Below are 18,204 nucleotides of genomic sequence, written 5' to 3' on the forward strand. Positions count from 1 at the left end.
TAAAGATTCTTTGCTTTACAAGACAGTTTTTGCTCAAGAGTCTCTTTAAATAGCCGGATCTCTTTTTGGAGTATTCAAAATTGGATTTGCTTTACAAAATGTTGATTAGGTTCAACTTTTCAGGAGCAAAGAGAGTGTGCAAAATGGGATATTGCCTGTCAAATGTCAATAGTGAAGTGTCAGTGATGATAGTGAAAACAAGGTTCAGCATTCCATCCTCTGAGACCATCAAAGCCAGAATGCCCAAATGTGGCAGAAGGCTTTGGCAGGGCTTCAGGTGATCCCCATTTCCCGCTGGAAACCTAAGCCATCATTGGGGTCTCTGGCCATCTGTGACTTTAGCAGTTGAGGGTATGAATCCCTGCCCTGAAGCAATCATGCATTATTCATCATATACTTAAGTATTAGTTTAAATAGGGATTTTTTTTTTTGTTGGGTCAATTATATAGAAAGCATTGATGACTTTTATTCAAAAAATGAAAATAGAATTTTGGGAGAGATGTGATGCATTTCTTCCTCCACATATAAGTCATGGATAACGAGAGGGAAAGGAGGAAAAGCTGGAATAGGACCAGAGAGGAACATTGGGTCAAAAGAAGTAGCACACAGATTATAGACAATCTTCTTCCTTCCCATGCTAAACCCTCTTTCTTTACAAGTACAGCAAATAAAAACAGGTAGGTGGACATCAGTCATTCCAACTAGCTCTCGATTCTGTTGCATAGCAGGAAAAAAGCAGTAATGTTTAACGCATCATTCAATTTGGCAAGTAAGAGTTGTGCAGACCCTGTGCAAGATTTAAAGGTAAGAACAAAACAGGACAAGGAGAGAAGAGGGAAGTGCACATTTTATAAAACGCCTGTGTGTCTCTCGGTGCTGTTCCAATCTGGCTTCCTCAACAGAAAGATAAGCATACTCCATTTCAAGGTTGGCTACTATAACCAAAGGCACAATTAAGATTTTTCCAAGGATCCTAAACCAATAGTTCACTAGTATCTCCATATTTAGACAGGCTGATGAGAAACCTTTGGAAAATTCTTTCCATTGAGCAGAAAGGCTATTATTAATGGTACAACAGAGGCACTAAGGACTTCAACAAGCTTTAAGACCAACGAAGGAGTGCTTTGTGAGAGGTACAATGCACAGAAGTTTTCATAGGGCTGTTCATTTCTGGACTTCCCTAAGTGATTTTGATCTTTCTGCCTTGTATGTCTTGTGTGTGCTTTGTGTGTTCATGGGTGCATAGATTGTCAGAAGAGAAGGAGTGTTTAATATACTGAGTGGGTCTTGGGCCTGTAGATGAAGAGTGTATGAGGGAGGAAAGGAGGATTGTAAATCAAAGGAAGCGAAGGATCAGCTGGAGATTCTGATGGAGAGGAAAACGGTTACTTTGGATTAATTGATGCTAAATGCACGTTTAGGTTTGGATTTCAGGTTCTGCCACACTTGTATTCAGAAATACCCCCAAATCATCTCTCTCTCACTCCCAGTTTTTATTCAGTACCAGGGGCAGCACAGAAGGATTCAGGAAGGGGATCATCAGTCAAGGGAAAAAGTCTGATCTGTGCCTCTAGAGGAGTGTAAAAATGCTTTCCTGGGACCATGTGGGGAAATGTTGAGAGTGAGGAATCGGCAGCTGGAGAACTGAAGCTTCAACCTTTCCTAGGCATGGGAAGGTGGGTTGCTCACCGGGTGGAGTTGGGGGTGCGCACTGTAGCCTTGGACAGGCAGGGAACTGGGGACAAGGGTGGCAGGGGCCTCGTTCTTCCAGGAGCAAGGTGTTGGGGTGTTAGAATAGGGTGGGGGCCTAAGGGGTGGCTTGGAGCCCTGGTGGTGGCTGCCTGACGTCACCGGCCTCTCTGGCAATAGGCTGCGAGCTGAGCTCTCTGAAGCGGCGGCGGCGGCGGCAACGCGGTCGGTCTCTGGGCCCTTCACTCCGCGCCTTCTGCAGCCGCCACTGCAGCCGCGCGGCGGGGGCTCTCTGCCTGCAGCCAGCTGGCCGCCCCAGGTAAGAAACGCTTGTGGCTAAAGGCTCCCGGCGGCCCGGCGGCCGGGCGCGAGGGGTAGGACAGCCCTGGCGGCCTGGGCAGGCACCCTTGGCCAGATAGCTTCTGCCGGCGCCCGGACCGGGGCCCTGACCCGGGCTTGCGTGCCGCCTCGCTGCTCCGCAGTGCAACAGTTTGCAGCTGCCTCTTGGGAGCAGCAAGAAGGCTCTACTGCGCGTTGCGGGTTTGCCGGCTCTGGTTCCCGGAAAAAGCCTCCGGCCCTCGGGCTGGGAGAGAAGGCCGGAGAGAAGGTCCGTTCCCCAAACTTTGCAGACGGGAACCCTCCCCTTTCCATTTACAGCTCCCCTAGAAAGAAGCAAGATACCGACAAGTGTGTGTGTGTGGGGGGGAGGGGAGAGAAGATAGGGAAGAGGGGGGCATTTGGGGGATGTGATTCAGCTGAGATAGGTGCTTCATCTGCCTTTTGGGGGAGGAGGGATGTTGGTGGTGGTTGCCAGGGTAAAAGACTAGAAAAAGGAAGGGAAGCGATTTTGCGCGTCCACTGCTGTCGCGGATAGAGACGGAGTGAAACACTGTGTCAGGCGGTACCCCCTGGGAATGGGAACTAAAGGATTTAACGCCGTCGGGGTGGGAGTGGGGGGGGGGGGGTACGGGAAGGGAAAACTGCGTACCCGGAGCACGCTCAGCAGCAGGGGTGGGTGGTGGAGAGGGTAGGATCCAGGCGGAGATGTGCGCCGAGAAGGCGCCAGAAGGAGGAGAGCCGACGCTCCGGGAGGTAGGGACTGGGATCCAAAGCGGTAGCAGCGTCTGTTGCAATTAGAAAGTTGCTGAGGGCTCAGGGAGACTACCTTATTTGCTGAGTAATCCGCACCTCTTCTGTGCCAGCACAGACCCCTTTCCTGCGAGTGGTGCGAGCAAGTAGCTGGAGGCTTTGGTGCGCGGCCGGGGGCAGGCGGGCTGGAGTCCGCGGGCCGCGGAGACGACTGGGGCAGCGCCCAGCTGAGGCAGTGTGCCGGGAAGAACGTTTGGCAGTGGCGGCTGATCATTCCCGTCCCCAACACTACTCTGAGCAGCGGCTGGGATCCTAACTAAGCCTGCTCTCTTTACAGCCTGGTGCCTCGGTGAAGGAAAAGGCGCGCGGAGACGCGTTCCAGGCGGGGCCGGAGAGGATCTCCCAGGCGTCGCTCGCTCCCTGGCCGGCTTGCTCGTCCGCAGTTGTTCCTTTAGTTCTGCGCTCGCACACACGCCCCGGCAAGGCCCAGGGAGTAGTTTTGGGTGCTGTGGGGTCCCTCCTCTTCTTGGCTGGTGGGAACGGTGTGCCTCAGAGGGGAAGCCTGGTGGTCCCGGCCCCTCCCAGCCCAGCGCCGATGAGTGCCAGGGCGCCCAAGGAGCTGAGGCTGGCGCTGCCGCCGTGTCTCCTCAACCGGACCTTTGCTTCCCCCAACGCCAGCGGCAGCGGCAACCCGAGTGTCCGTAGCCCGGGCGCAGGCGGCGGTGGCGGCACCTGCATCACGCAGGTGGGACAGCAGATCTTCCAGTCTTTCTCCTCCACGCTGGTGCTGATTGTCCTGGTCACCCTCATCTTCTGCCTCATCGTGCTGTCCCTCTCCACCTTCCACATCCACAAGCGTAGGATGAAGAAGAGGAAGATGCAGAGGGCTCAGGAGGAATACGAGCGGGATCACTGCAGCGGCAGCCACGGCGGCCGGGGGCTGCCCCGGGCGGGCGGCCAGGCCCCAACCTACGGAAAAGAAACCCGGTTAGAAAGGCAGCCCCGGGACTCTGCCTTCTGCGCCCCCTCCAATGCCTCCTTCTCCTCTTCGTCCCCCGGCCTCCCGTGCCCAGGCCCCTGTTCTCCTCCGCCTCCACCTCCCGCCCCTAGTCCGCAAGGAGCGCATGCAGCCTCCTCCTGTTTGGACGCAGCTGGCGAGGGCCTTTTGCAAACAGTGGTACTGTCCTGATTGTCCAATCTCTCTCTGATCCCTTTTCTCCTTTCCAATTCCTTTGCCGTCTTTTGCTTTTTTCCCCCCTTCTTCTTTTGCCTTCCTCTTCTACTTTCCTTTGCCCCTATTCTTCTTCCTTCTTTTAATCTCTGACCGCCCTTAAAACTGTTTCTCCTCCGCCGAGGCACTGTGCGGTATTTGTAAATATTGGGGAGGAATGTCTCGGAAGAAGAAATAATGCTGATAATAATACTTTACTAATATTTACAGTAATTATTATAATACTAACACAATCCAACCGCATGACAAATCACATAATTTCTCATTGTCAATGAAAGATGTGTCTTTCCTCCCCACCCCAGGATCCCTTCCCACAACCCAATAAAGAGGAGAAACCACACAAGCTACCAGATACTTAGAAGGCATTCACCACCCAGGAACAAAGGCAGTGGAAGGGCTTGGTGGTGTTGTACATAGCTGTCAAGTTAAGGTTCCATTATCTTTTTACCCTTAGCCCCCTTCCCCCCTAGGCTTTCACTCTTCCTTCAGCTCCTTCTCCTTCCCATTCCCATCTCTAGCCGGACTCAGGCAGTAGTATATTCTAAAGAAAATGTCTGCATTTAACAAACAGGACTACAAGAGGCCACAGAGACAGCTCTATAAATATAAAGAGTGAAACAAATATAAATAGACTAGCTTAAGGATAGATATTTCAATCAGTGAAGGGACCCAGAAAAGGAGGCAACATTTATGACAGGTTCCCCTCTCTAGTCAGCCGCTCCTTCTTTTCGTTAACTATTTTCTTTGTCAGGACAGGGCATTTTAATTTACTTTTGGAAATATCCCTCGCTGGTCGAGAATAATTACATTAAAATCATTACAGGAATTTAAAATAAAACTAATCTGCTTTTGCTTTTTGCCCCACCCCTACCTGTAGACCTTTAACATTTTCAGGATTCACAGAGGGCCTGGGAGTTGTCAGCCAAGTCTGGTGCTGAACTGACTTCACCATACTGGTTATTCCCTCTGGTTGTGTAGGTGAAGGAGGGGCTGTTTGGAAAGTGACTATTCTAGCTTTTGGTTGGTTTCTTTCTTCTTTTTCTACAATTGGGTTTGCGTGTACCATTGATTTTCTTATTATTAGACATCTCGTAAGTTATCTTTTTTGTAAAAAACAAATATATATATAAATATATATATTAGGTGATGTGCAGTACTGAAAGTACAGTATCTAACCAACCAGAATGTTTCTGTTTTACTTTTAGAAGATGTGTACCTTTGTTACATACTTACTCTATTGGTACCAAATACTGAATCAAACTACAGTTCTGTACCACGTCCTTCAAACTGTATATCCTTGTTCTTAATTTCCAGCTGTTGTTATAATGGTTACCTCTGGTTGAGGAATTTAGTGGTGCAGACCTGGCTTCTGCTGTTTCCAGAAGTGTTCTTTTGTACTATAGTATGTAGTAGACTGTTATGAAAAGGTGACATATGTTTTCTTTCTTTCTCTTGCAAATAACAGAACCCACCACAACAGAAAACAGACAAATAATGGGTGTGCAGGAATGCCATCTATTAAAGTATGGTTAATATATAAACAGTGCCTGTAGTCCTCCCTGCATGCAGTTACCACCTGGAGGCAGTGATGTGTGTGCCTGCTTGTACTGTGTTTGGGGGTGAGACTGGTGGGGATGCTGGGCAATTTGGATGACAGGACATGCAAATTTCAAGAGAAGTTAAATCCAGTAACTACTTGTAGGAGAAAATGTTTGCAGCTTGTTTACTTTGAAATAGGTGTCTGCCTCTGTGATGCATCAAAGGAGGGGCTCTCTTTCTCTTTCTGAGTCTGGCTTAGCTAACTTCACTCAATACATTTTAAAAGATTGAGGAAAAAAAAAGGAGAAGAGCATAAATATTTTGTTCTTTTTCCCCATACCAGACAAGAACATCTGTGTTAGAAATGAAGACCACCTATAGATATTTACCACTTTGTTTCTCTTGCATTGATGATTCAAGGGGCCAGAAGCATATTCTAATCTTAATTATATGAAGTGGAAGCCCTTCTTGGAAACCTATTCTTAGATAGATATATAAAAGTCTGGAAAATGTATGGATGGGAATTGTCTACAAAAAGCTCAACCAAAAGACTTCTCACTAACCTGCAGGGTGTAGTGCAACAGTGCCCCTAGGTGCATCCCTCTCCCAAGGAACTAATTGTTCTAGACTCTCTGTCTTGGTTCCAGGAATATGTGCTCTTATCCAGAGCAAATATTACATCTGAGGTTTTAGGTTATCTACTAAATTGCCCAAGGTCAGTCTGAATCTTTTATAAAAATAATTTAATAAGATTAATTTTAATCACCCATTTGATTTTCACCCAGATACTTTCCTGAAGCACAGAGGATCATCATTTAAGCATGCCATGTTGTAATACTAGGAAGACCAGGTATAATCTTTGGGTATAATATATTAAACAGTAAACCAGATTCTCTCTAGTGCCTTAGTCACTTCCTAGTAATAAGTAAAAGAGTGCATTAACTCCCTCAGGCCACTAGGGAATCCTTTAGTGCATTGGAGCTCTACATTGTACATCAGAATGACTAAGGCACTGTGAAAAAAGAAGTCCATTAATTTCTGTAGCTTATCCTCATCCAGCTGTAGCTCTTTACTATCTTATTACACAATGACTTTTGGACTTGAAATTTAGAATCAGGGACCCAGAAGGGAGCTTCCACATTTCCAGTGAGCTCCACTAAGACCATGAATATTACTTTCTTCCATTTATTTGGTGCACTTTTTACAGTGAATAATTTCCCACTTTATTAAAGCAATAAGATGTTCTGTTGTGAGCAGTGCTGGATGATGACTCCATTTCTTTGGTGCTGAAGCTACTCATATGTTCTTGCCTTATGAATCATAGTTCATTCAAGGCATGCAATAATAATTCCCTTCCAAGGAGCAGCCTGTAAACTCCAGGGAAGGGGGTAATTATGAAATTGTCCTGTGTCATTTTTCCTAAAGGAATAGAGAGAGCAGGAGAAATAAAAGCATGTATGCATATTGTAAAACAAGATCTTGGTACCTCTAAACATGGGCACACATCTGTAATATGCTTGTATTGTGCACCTTAAAATTTGTATGCCTCTCTCCATTAATTGACAGTTGTTTGATATTTTTAATAGGGCTCTGTGTAAAGATGATGTAGTTCATGAGTAAAATTTCATGCTGAGTTTAATTTACTCAGAATATTAAGCTTCTGGTTGTATCATTTGGTATTTTTTATGAGATAGAAAGGGAATGACAGAAATTCAAGGTAATGCCAGTCCCCACACCAAATTACTGCAATAAGCACATATCCAAGTAATTTGCACAAACCCTGTTTAAAGCCCTGCTTCTTAAGAGCCAAGTGGATGGTCTCAGGAGTTTGGGATGCTACCAACAGGGCATTTTGGTTTTCATTTATAAGAAACAAAAGGCAATCTGGAAATAGCTAAATTTATTTTAAGGATTTTACTCACTGATGTCCCGTCAAACTAATTGCTTCACACTCCTGTAGCTACAGCTCAACTTCTGCACTTGCTCAGTATTAATAAGATGGCATGCTTGATTCTTGTTGTTCTTCAAAATAAGAAAATTGGAGAGAGAGAGAATGCCATTGTGTCAGCTGTATGGGACTCTGAATCCTAGAGATGTAGATGGATAAAATCTTCTTTAGAATTTATATACACCCATAGATATGTATTTATATATGCACACATTTTGTACAAATTTACAATGGACTTTTTATATTCTCTTTTCTGCCATTGCAAGAATGAGATGGAAACCAAATATCCTCCAGAGAGGATACTGAGAAGTCAGGTATATGCATGTACTTATTCTCTGGGGTCAAATCTGAATGACTTTCTCTTTATTTAAAAGGAGAGAGTCCTGGTTGGCTTAGGGAATTGGTATTAGATACTCTTCCTTTCCTAGGTTAGTGACTCAAACATAGCAATGATAATGATGTTATGATCATCTCTCTGTGATCCAAATGTCTAGAAGGAAAGCAAAAATACCCAGAAGTTTAGAGCCATCTAGACTACAAACTTGGATTGTGGCTAGATTTTTCATTTTCAACCTATTTGTTGTATGGAGACATAATTTATATCTTCACAGCTAAAAGTAAAGTGGAAATATGACCATAATCTGTTTAGCTGGATGAGTAGTTTTTAGAAAATATGGATAAACTAGGGTTTAACAAAACTTTGGCACCTGACTTTTCCACTGTTTCTATCTATATCAGTTGAATTAATTAGATAGTGGTTAAAATCCAGGTTTTCCAGTGTACAGACATATGCTCTAAGTCCTTTTTTGTGGGTGACAATTGAGCGATTGCTAGCTGATACTACTTGGAAGTTATAGATTAAATTAGAACAAGAAATTTTAATCTAATCTGGGCAGTCTCCTCAGGTTCATTCCCATGTAAATCTGGACTTTGAGTCTAAATCTGAAAAGCCACTTACTTGGGGAACCCTCCTTTGGAAACAGTGATTGTGACTCATAGACATTTCTGTTCACTTTAGAATGAATTGCTCTGTCTGTAGGAGGGATATTACATTGTTGGATTGAATGTAAACCTGGTTCTGATTTAGGTTTTGATTTATGTCCTCACATTTGAGAAACAGCTTCTATGGCTTGACATCAAAACTTATTAATGTCACCAACCTAATAATACATATGGTGCCATGTAAGAATGCTTAGCTGAGAATAAGAATGTAATTGACTTTAATTGTGGGACAATGGCTTATCAAGGTGATCCCACCTGTTAGAGTCAGGGATATTTCCCTGACACTTGTGATTTCATCGGTTGTTTCTATAGAAAGATTAACAATGACAACAGCAACATCAGTAACAGAGAAACTGATTTTTGAACTTGAGTATATCCTACAGACAAAATAAAAGTTATTAGAGTTCATGGAAAATTTGTTTTTCTTTTCTATCAATAAAAGAATTTTCTTGTTAATTGGCCTTTTGGACCCTATTTCCTTATTAAATTAATTTGTAATATAGCAGGCATACAAAATTACTCATTCTGTTACCCTCAGATGCTCAAGGAAATTACAGGATTTAAAAAAATTTCTCTTTAACTCATCTGATCTTTCTCACAAAGCAACTGGCACCTAATAGTGGGAAGTATATACATTTTAGTCCAACCCAATAAACTTAGTCCAATACAATAACTTAGAAGTCATTAGACAGATGCTCAGGCTCTTTAGGTTATATGCTTATTTTCTCAGATTTCCTCTTTCCTGCCTGCACTTCTCTAAGATAACTGTCTATATGTGAAAGGGATGTAGCTTACATGATTTTCTGGCATTCATGGGAGAAGGGGAGCCTCAGATTCACATCATTTCCTATGGATCCTAGATGATCCCTTCTTAAAGGCAACTGGTTGGGACTGCTTCCTAGTCTGAGCTGCTGTTGTCCTAATTAGCTTTTGTCCTAGCGTTTACCACTGAAGTCTTAGACCCTGGGCCTTTGCTCACACTAGGAGTTTATACATCCTGACTTCTGCCTCCCAAGGCCCACTAGTTCTCTCACAACTTTGTCCCTTTCTTGAAGATACAGAAACTTCTGGATACCCTGCTTACCATGGACCTGCCATAAAAAGGCTTGGGTTCTGTCCCAGGATCATTAATACAACCATCTCCCACTGGAACCTCAGTTCCACTTTTTGCTTAATGTTATATTGTGCCATAAGTAAGGATTTCTTCTGAGGTCTTACACCCCTACACTCATACATTTTGGGAGGCTTGCCATTTAGCCCTGATCTCTAGGCTTCTGCAAAGCTATTTAGATGTTTATCAAGCACCAGACCCCTCTGTATGTGGAGAATAGGAGCAAGGAAGCTCTTACAGCTGCCTTTCTTTTCTTTTGTCTTATTTCTTCTCACAATGGTTCCAGACTGCAAGAGGCAAATAGTTCTCTCAGTGCCACCCTTTCCCTGCCTGAAACTCCTCCTAGTCTGCCTGAGCCATAGAGTTACCTTCCCACTTCCTCATTGACCTTAGTCTCCTTCTGGACTTCAGCCTTATGACTCACTCTTAATGGTAGTTGAACAGGGTATAGGAGACAGAGATAAGTTTATTGATGATGGATCCTAAATTGGGAGATATTTGAAACATAGTGCTTCCATAGTAAAACTTTTATATTCCTGCAAAAGACGTTTGCTCATGATTAAGGTCCTTCCTTAAGGTAAGAACTTGTTCATTATCCTGCAGTTTTTTCTGTATCAATTCCCACTCATTTGCTCCAAATTTGGCTAGAAAACCTGAATACTGATTGAGTGTTTTACCTCTATCACTGTAATCACTATTTGGTCTAAAAGAAGGCATAGCCTCTTCCCAACACAAGGCCCACCACTCTACCCTATCCTTGCTCTCTAGGAGTAGCAGATTGTGCATAGGAAATTCATCCCTTGAGCTGAGATAAACTTCCAGTGGATGTGGAATGCTGGAGTGGAGATGAGTAGTTATCTCTACCTAAAGGCAGCAGGAAGTAAGTGTTGGAGCCACAACCAAATCTCTAACCATGTTCTTCTTTGCTCCTAGGAGATATATATTCTCTAACTTCTGCTGTCTGGCTCAAGACAGGTATGGGTTTTGACTGAATTAGCTTTCACAAGACTGGCATGGCTCCACTCTCTGACTCCTTGGATTTCCCTGGGTGGACTTAATTTATGTTATACTAGCTGTGTATTCCCTTTCTGACTATTGCTAAAGTCCAATTGCTTCTTTCAAAAATGCTATCTCCATGTATGTCCCAGGCTTGAATTGCTGCTCATGGTATTGGGATTTCTTCTTTGAAAAGTAGTTCTACTTTTCAAAACTTTACAGACCAGGAATGGGCTCTAATGAGAACTTGCCTTAACTCCCCTTTTTAACTTTATCCTGACCATCCCCTACTTACGTCTGAACATCCTCTCTCTCTAAATGTCATGGCCTTGACTTAAAATGATTTGGCTCTTTAATTTTAGCCTAGGGGTTTGTAATCACTGCAGAATACAAAAATTTTCTATATAGAGTCTCAAAAATTCTAGGAAACCCCTAAAGTGCACTGAGGCAGCACACTCACCCTTCCCATACAGATGTGCAAAGCAAATGTGGCTTCTCTTTTTGCTATAATTTATCTTATCTTCTTCATAGGACTCTACTTGCGAGGTAGTCATTTTAAGAAAATTCTCAAACTCTCAAATGTTTTTGTCTTCCTCTACTCCATTCCAAGGTGGTATCTGGGTGTGATTTATGTTACCTCATGGTGGCAGAGGAAAAAGCTTCCTCAGACCCATGCAGTGTTAAATGCATCCTTGCTAGTTCTGGGTGCTGAGTGACCACCTGGTTTGCTTCCTGAACTGGTGAGGCTATGATTCAGTGCGTCCCATTTAGTATCTACCACTGGACTCTGTGATCTTGGACAGTTTTCTATAGTCTCCAAATATCAGTGTACAGAGTTTGTTTTGTTCCAACTGCAGGATTTGACTGTTTTACTGTGTTCTAAGCATCCCTGGACCCCATCAACTGGGACAAATGTGAATTTCTAGGTCCCTTAGTACATTCTATTCAGGCAATTGGAAATAAACAGACTGCTAGATGACTATTGCCACCCCTATTGTCCTATTGCTGTCTTCTTCTTCCTATTGGAGATAGGAGAGTATAGTACACCCCCTAGTAATATTCCTTCTACTACCATACCCCCACCAGTAAAGCCAGGAAGACTTGCCAAAGCCCCTACTAGCCTCAAAGCCTTCAGGCTCCCTTAACGTATCAGAATGCTTATCTTTGGGCCCCTGTCTTTTGAAGTTTGCCCTTGAATCGGGATCAGGGAACAAGAGCTTTGGAATACCCTCTCCAATTATCTCTGATTCTCTTCTCTCACCATTACCCCAGACTGAAAGGGATAGACTTTACTATATGATCTGTTAAGGACTTCTTCTGGTGCAACCAGACAGGAAGGGTAGACATTGGGCTTTCTGCTTTGTGAGTACCATATTCTCTTCCCAGACTTCAACCTCACTGCTAAGTTTTAACATGGAGGATAGAGTGTAGAAGAGGGGTTGGCCTACATTGGAAGGTGCTTTGAAAATATTTTATCAGTTACAATTGTTTACACAAAAGTTATTATTGCCAGTTGAATGGCAGGAATTCAGTAAAATCAAGAAGACACCATTTCTCCCATCCTCTATCCAGTGTATGAACTAAACTCTTAACGTAAGGGCTTATGTTTTAGGCCCCTGTCAGACATCCATGAGAGAGATCATAGGTGATACCAATATTTTGTGCCTCAGTGTGGATCAGTTTTTTCCTGAGATTCTCTTATAGAAAGGAGAGGAGAGATGGTAGCTCATGGTGTTCCAATGAGGAAGGCATCACCAGGTAAGAGCCAAGAAAGGAGAGGCTAATTCTGGCCCTGTTGACTAGATTTCCTCCCCCTGTCACAGTGTGTCAGTGCCTGTCACCCATATGGCATTGATGACCACTTGCATTAAAATAAAAGCAGTGTCTATAATTTTAGTTATCCATGAACATAGCCCAGGTTACTTATTTATCCTCAGGACTTTAATAAAGTCAAGGCAGCTAGGCGTGAGCAGATCAGAACCAGGTAGCAAACCTGATTAACCATATTTGATGGAGTTTATTCTCAGAAGGAAGATATATTTGGAGGGTTGGCCTTCAGATTTTCTTATCTTGTAGTTCTGAGATAATCTGCTCCAGAATAAATGGGCTCTCAGTTTTTCTGTCTCATGGTTTGGAGGTATCACACTGGCTTAATCTGAGGCTTCTGATTAAAACTCTAGCATGTGATCATCAATTATACTTTCACTCATTTTCTCCCTGAATGAGAAGCCAAAACACCTTCCATAGTTCACTGGGCATGTTTGCATATTGTTGATTTCTGTTGCTCCTTCCTCTTTTAGTAAATCCAACAAAAGCTAATGGGCCTTCTTTAGATTTGGAACCTAATGTATCTGGGCATTCAGTTAAGAGGTGTTTTTACATTTTTACAAGAGAGATTAGTTCAAGCAGGGACTCCTCCTTGGTAATGGACTTCTACCCAAGCTTAGGGGTGAGACAAGCAAATGAAACAGCAGCACATTTCCCTAGGGGGCTTCAGAATGCAAGACATTTTCCTTAGACTTGAAACCAGAATTAAATTTTCATGCATGGCATGCATAGTTACACATATCTGATTATGTGAGATTTTTGCTTTTCTGGTTAGGAATATCTTTGCACAGAAATGGGGCTATTTTCTTCTAAAGGGACTGAACATATTTAGCCTCCTGTTCTGGAGATAGATAGGAATTATTGCCATTTTACAAAGCGGGGCTTAGGAATGGTAAATATACTGCTATTCACCATCCTAACAGTCTACCACATCTGTTCCCATTAAATGGGTCCAATACATCCACACAAGCTGGATACATATTTCTCAGCAGCCACCAGCAGTCCTCTTCAGAATTGCTTCTGGCCAACTCCCAATTAACTTACTTGGCCACTTCTCACTGTGCTCTTTCTTCTTTTCACAATGTGCCCCATGTTAGCAGTATACTATGTCTCCTGCTTTCCCTTGTAACCTTACCTTCTAAACATGACCCAGTTTCAATCTTTTTATCTATGGTGGATGCCATCATTGCCTCCTCCATATCCAGTTGACATTTACCAATCTCATACACGTAGATGACTTCTTATTGTAAGCACCACAACTCCCTGCTTGAGTGCTTTCTCAGGCTACAGAGATAGAGCCTTCTCCCAGGGTAACCAGAAGGACCAGGGACTTAACATCCTCAGGAAGAGACAGATGGAAATTGGTGGAAAAATTCCTCAGCTTTCTTGCCCCTGGAATGAACCAATTCTGAAAGATGTTCTATACAGTCTCCTAGAGTCTCCTCCTTGACTCACCTTTTCCACTCTTCTACAGATGCTTTCTGGAATCATGCCTCAAATAAACTACTCATACTTAAATCCTTGTCTCAGAGTCTGCTTCTGGGGGAACCCAACCTACAACACTATCCTAGTTTCAGATACAAGCCTTCTCCAGTATATAAACCTTTATCTGCCTCCTGAGACCTAAAATAAGAGATACCCAGCCCTTAAGTCCTACCATAGTCCCATGAGAATTGCCCCAGCCAAACCTGATCCCCACCCAGGTTCCTCTGGGTACGAAGGGCTTGCAACATTACAATTAATAAGATTAATGTAGAATTTCATGATTTATGTAAGTGAATAGTCATATAGACAGTTTGTGAAGAACTTTCCAAATGTTTGGTTGCTTCATCAATCATTTTGCATAAATCTGGCCTGGTATAGAGAGGCAGTAAAATGTGGTAGTGAAGAGCTGGTCTCTTGGGTCATGTAGAACTAAGTTCAAATCCTAGTTCTGATTCTGCTATCTATGTAAACTTGGGAAAGAGTACTTAACCTCTTTAGGTCATAGTTCCTTTATCTATAAAATGGGAATGATAATAATTGAACCTACCTTAGAGGGTTGTTGGAAAATTAAATGCCATAATATTAAAGCCCTCCTTAGAGACTAGCACATTATACATTTCTGATAAATTTTTGGCTCTCATTACTATTATGCCCTAAGGTATGCTATGCCATAATATGCTCCAAGGCATAAAATAGGGCATTATGCTGTATTTTTAAGAAAGAAAAATATATTTGGATAAAAACACAAATCTGCACATCCTATTTTCCTGCTACCTAATAAATGGAGATTTGGGGGATTAAATATGATCCCTTTGGATTAACACATGGCTCCTTGTCTTAGTTGCCTTAGACATGGGGATTCTTGTGCAAATAATTAGTGCAGGAGAGCACTAAGGTGAAACCTGTAAGGGAATGAAGGAAGTAGGATGGAGAAAGTAGCCAAGCAAAGAGGTAGATTCAGCTGAATCTAGACTCAGCTTGAGGCTAGGGGCAGCCTTTTTTTTTTTCAGCCCTTTTCAGTCACTTCCTGTAGTATGTGATCCACCTCTAGAGAGATGGCACAGACTTCCCCGTATTTCCAGAGGAGGTAGTGGCTCTCATTTGTTGGAGTCAATTCTCAGCAGAACGGTACAGCTGTGAAATGCTAGCAGCCAACGCTCCCAGCAGCTGGGGGGTAGGTGTATTGCTTAATAACATAGCTCTAAATGGGGCCTCTACAGCAACTACTACACTCCTCTATTTCCATAAAGTGTATTGTATATTGTTAATAGAGTTCTGTGGTCATTTCTGCTATGGTAATTGCAAAAAAAAAAAAAAAAAAAAAAAAAATCCACTAATGCTTATCTGGCCTCTTGATCAACTGGTAAAACAAAGTGCATCAATAGTTTGTTCCCCACACCCAAACCTCCAAGGATGTGATTTCTTGCTGGACATAGAGGTCACAAGCTATTACCAAGGAAGACTTGTATAAGCTTCTTCCCTTCTTGCACCTCCCATACGTTCCTGCCAAGCTTGAGGATTCTGAATTTGTCTCAGGTCTCATTTGGGCAGCATACCTGCTTCTAGAAAGACTTGGGGTGGGAAAGCAGTTTGTGGCTTTATGAGAAGCTCACCAGCCTGTTCTTAGAAAGACTGTCTATGTTGCATAGCAACATGTTTTGGGTCCAGGAACTAAAAACTTAACCCACTCCATGCTTGTTCTGAAAAATCATTTTCTGGTAATATTCCTATTAATGTCTATAGCTACTCTCCCTTTACTGATGGCTAACACAGAGTGAGAAAAAGGTGTAATGGTGAATACTTGATTAAGGATCAGGAATCCTGAATGTGAGGCTTGGCTTTACCACTTACCAGTTGTGTAATCCTGAGCACGAAACTCAGTTTCCATATTTATAAAAATGGTTCAAAATACCTGCCCTGAGTCCCTCAAAGGGTCATTGTTTAAATTAAGTGAGAAAACACACTTACTAAAGGACTTTATGAAATACTGTCCTGAGGTAAGTTATTGAATTATTTTTATTGTTATTATTAGTATATTTACCTTTGATAGTCTCTTCTAGCTCCTCTCAGTTTGATTATTGTGTGGTATAGCCCAGGATAATTGTCTGTGAGAATTCTTGTGGAAGCCAGAGCAGTGGGCTCCACCTTCCCATTGGGCATTGTCCCTTAGTTCTTCAGTGACTAATTTCCCTCTATCTTTGTCATCCAAATAGTTCCTCTAGAGCTATGAGAAGAAATTTTTTTTAGGCTCCCAAAGGGACTTGACTTAGGAAAGAAAGGCCTGTAGAAAAATTAAATAAGGTGACCTCCTCACAGAGTCTAGCCCATCTAAAGCGCTCCTTTCCTGGGTAAAAGTTATTATCCAACTTTTATCCCAATTAAATTCCCAGAGAAACAGAATTATGTTGCCACAGCAGAGAAGATAACTCAAAGTCCATTAAAATGAATAAATTAAAATTAAAATAATATTTATTTAGTTTAATGCTTTTCATATAAAAGTTAACTTTCAGGGCTTTTCTGTGACTCTTTAGTAGCATCATATCTGACATATACATGGTGCACTTTGCAGTCACTAATAGGGTGTGGTGGTTTTTGGTATATTGAAGGTAGTGAAATATACTGTGTGTATGTAGGGAGGGGGATGCCAAAAATTTTCTTTGGGTGTGTGGTGGGGAAATTTTTGTAAAATTATTGAAAAGCCTTAGTTTATCTTCTCTTGGATATTTAGTTCATCTTCTCTTGGATATTATTACAGAATTACATAAAAATATATAAATGTATATAAATATCTACATTTGTTTATAGCGCAAACATTCGTTTTCCACCTCCTGTGTATAAAGGGCCTTGAGCTAGGTGGAAGAGATACAATCCCTAACTTGCAAAAAGTACAATCCAGGGAATGGGGAAGGAATGACTAAGCATAGGAGGAGAATACAAGGATGGTGAGGAGGGAGAAGCACAGTGCTGAATGTGGGCTGAGGATATGACTAGCCAGGCATAACATCTCAGATTGTTATGCTGGTGTTGTGCCATGCAGGAGCCTCTTTGGAATCTTATAAGGGTGGCATATTAGAATATTGAGAAACTATATTGTTTTGAGGTCAAGAAGCAGATCAAATTGAGGGCTTTAATTCTATTACTGAGATTGTATATGGCCTTGCTATTCAAAGAGTGGTCCACAGACCAGCAGCATCAGTATCATGAAGGAGCTTGTTAGACATGTGGAATTTCAGGTCCCACACCAGATGCACTGAATCAAAATTTGCCCTTTAAGAAGATCCCCAAGTGATTGTACATTATGGTTTGATAAGTACTGCTCTAAAGAATACAAAGTATGCTCTATATTGCCTTATACAAAGCATGATACATTCTCTTCTTTAAGGAGATGATGCTATAGGGTTATAGGATATTTAATAAATACCTGTGTGAACCTGTTTTATAACAATGGAAGGAGTTAGCTCCTGCATCTAACCCCTCTGCTTCCAGAATTGTGGTTATTTGATGTCTTTCAGAACACGTTTCTCTACCTAAGATTCTGGGTTTCCACTGCCACCCAAGACAGAAGCTGTCATCAACATACTGTGACTCAGTATCTATTCATATTTGCCTTTTATCTGGCCTGTACTTAATGCCCTTTTTCTGATCTGGCTGAGCTTCTGCCTTGTTTTCCTGAACCTGAGTCTTAATCTTAATAAACAAAGCCCTATCTTATAAATCCTGCCATCTCCAGTAGCTCTGCTAAAGAATGAAGCTTGTCTTGATTCCAGTATGAAGTCATCCTTCCTGCTGAAACTGCCTGGACTTTTTTTTTTTTTTTTAATGCAATTTTATTGAGATATATTCACATTCCATATAATCCATCCAAAGTATATAATCAATGGCTCACAGTATCATCATATAGTTGTGCATTCATCACCAGTCAATTTTAGAACATTTCATTATTCCAAAATAAAGAAAAAACCAAAAATATGAAAGAACACCCAAAATATCCCATACCCCTTACCACCCCCCCTTATTATTTATATATTTTTTTGTCTTTATTTTATTACTCATCTGCCTATACACTGGATAAAGGGGTCGTCAGTCACAAAATTTTCACAATCACACAGTCATACAATAAAAGCTATAGAATTATACAATCATCAAGTATCAAGTCTACTGGATTACAGTTCAACAGATTCAAGTAGGTATTTCCTTCTAGCTATTCCAATACACTAGAAACTAAAAAGAAATATCTATACAATGCACAAGAATAGCTTCCATAATTACCTCTTGACTCTATTTGAA

At 42.2% G+C, this 18,204-nt stretch overlaps 1 protein-coding gene across 3 annotated transcripts; it reads left to right on the forward strand.

Annotated features, from left to right (window-relative positions):
• The first annotated feature begins 1,847 nt into the window (after window positions 1-1,847).
• On the forward strand, window positions 1,848-8,954 carry C6H11orf87 (chromosome 6 C11orf87 homolog). 3 transcript variants are annotated; one of them, XM_037841367.1, is made up of 2 exons: window positions 1,848-2,008; window positions 3,116-8,954. In XM_037841367.1, the coding sequence occupies exon 2, from the start codon at window positions 3,374-3,376 to the stop codon at window positions 3,965-3,967; it is 594 nt and encodes a 197-aa protein (XP_037697295.1). In that variant the 5' UTR covers window positions 1,848-2,008; window positions 3,116-3,373; the 3' UTR covers window positions 3,968-8,954. The 3 variants fall into 3 exon arrangements, with proteins under 3 accessions (XP_037697295.1, XP_037697296.1, XP_037697294.1); XM_037841368.1 differs by lacking the exon at window positions 1,848-2,008 and adding an exon at window positions 2,210-2,296; XM_037841366.1 differs by lacking the exon at window positions 1,848-2,008 and adding an exon at window positions 2,716-2,781.
• Window positions 8,955-18,204: the final 9,250 nt, after the last annotated feature.

Source organism: Choloepus didactylus, chromosome 6 (genome assembly GCF_015220235.1).
Source record: "Choloepus didactylus isolate mChoDid1 chromosome 6, mChoDid1.pri, whole genome shotgun sequence".
In the NCBI taxonomy this organism is placed as follows: domain Eukaryota; kingdom Metazoa; phylum Chordata; class Mammalia; order Pilosa; family Megalonychidae; genus Choloepus; species Choloepus didactylus.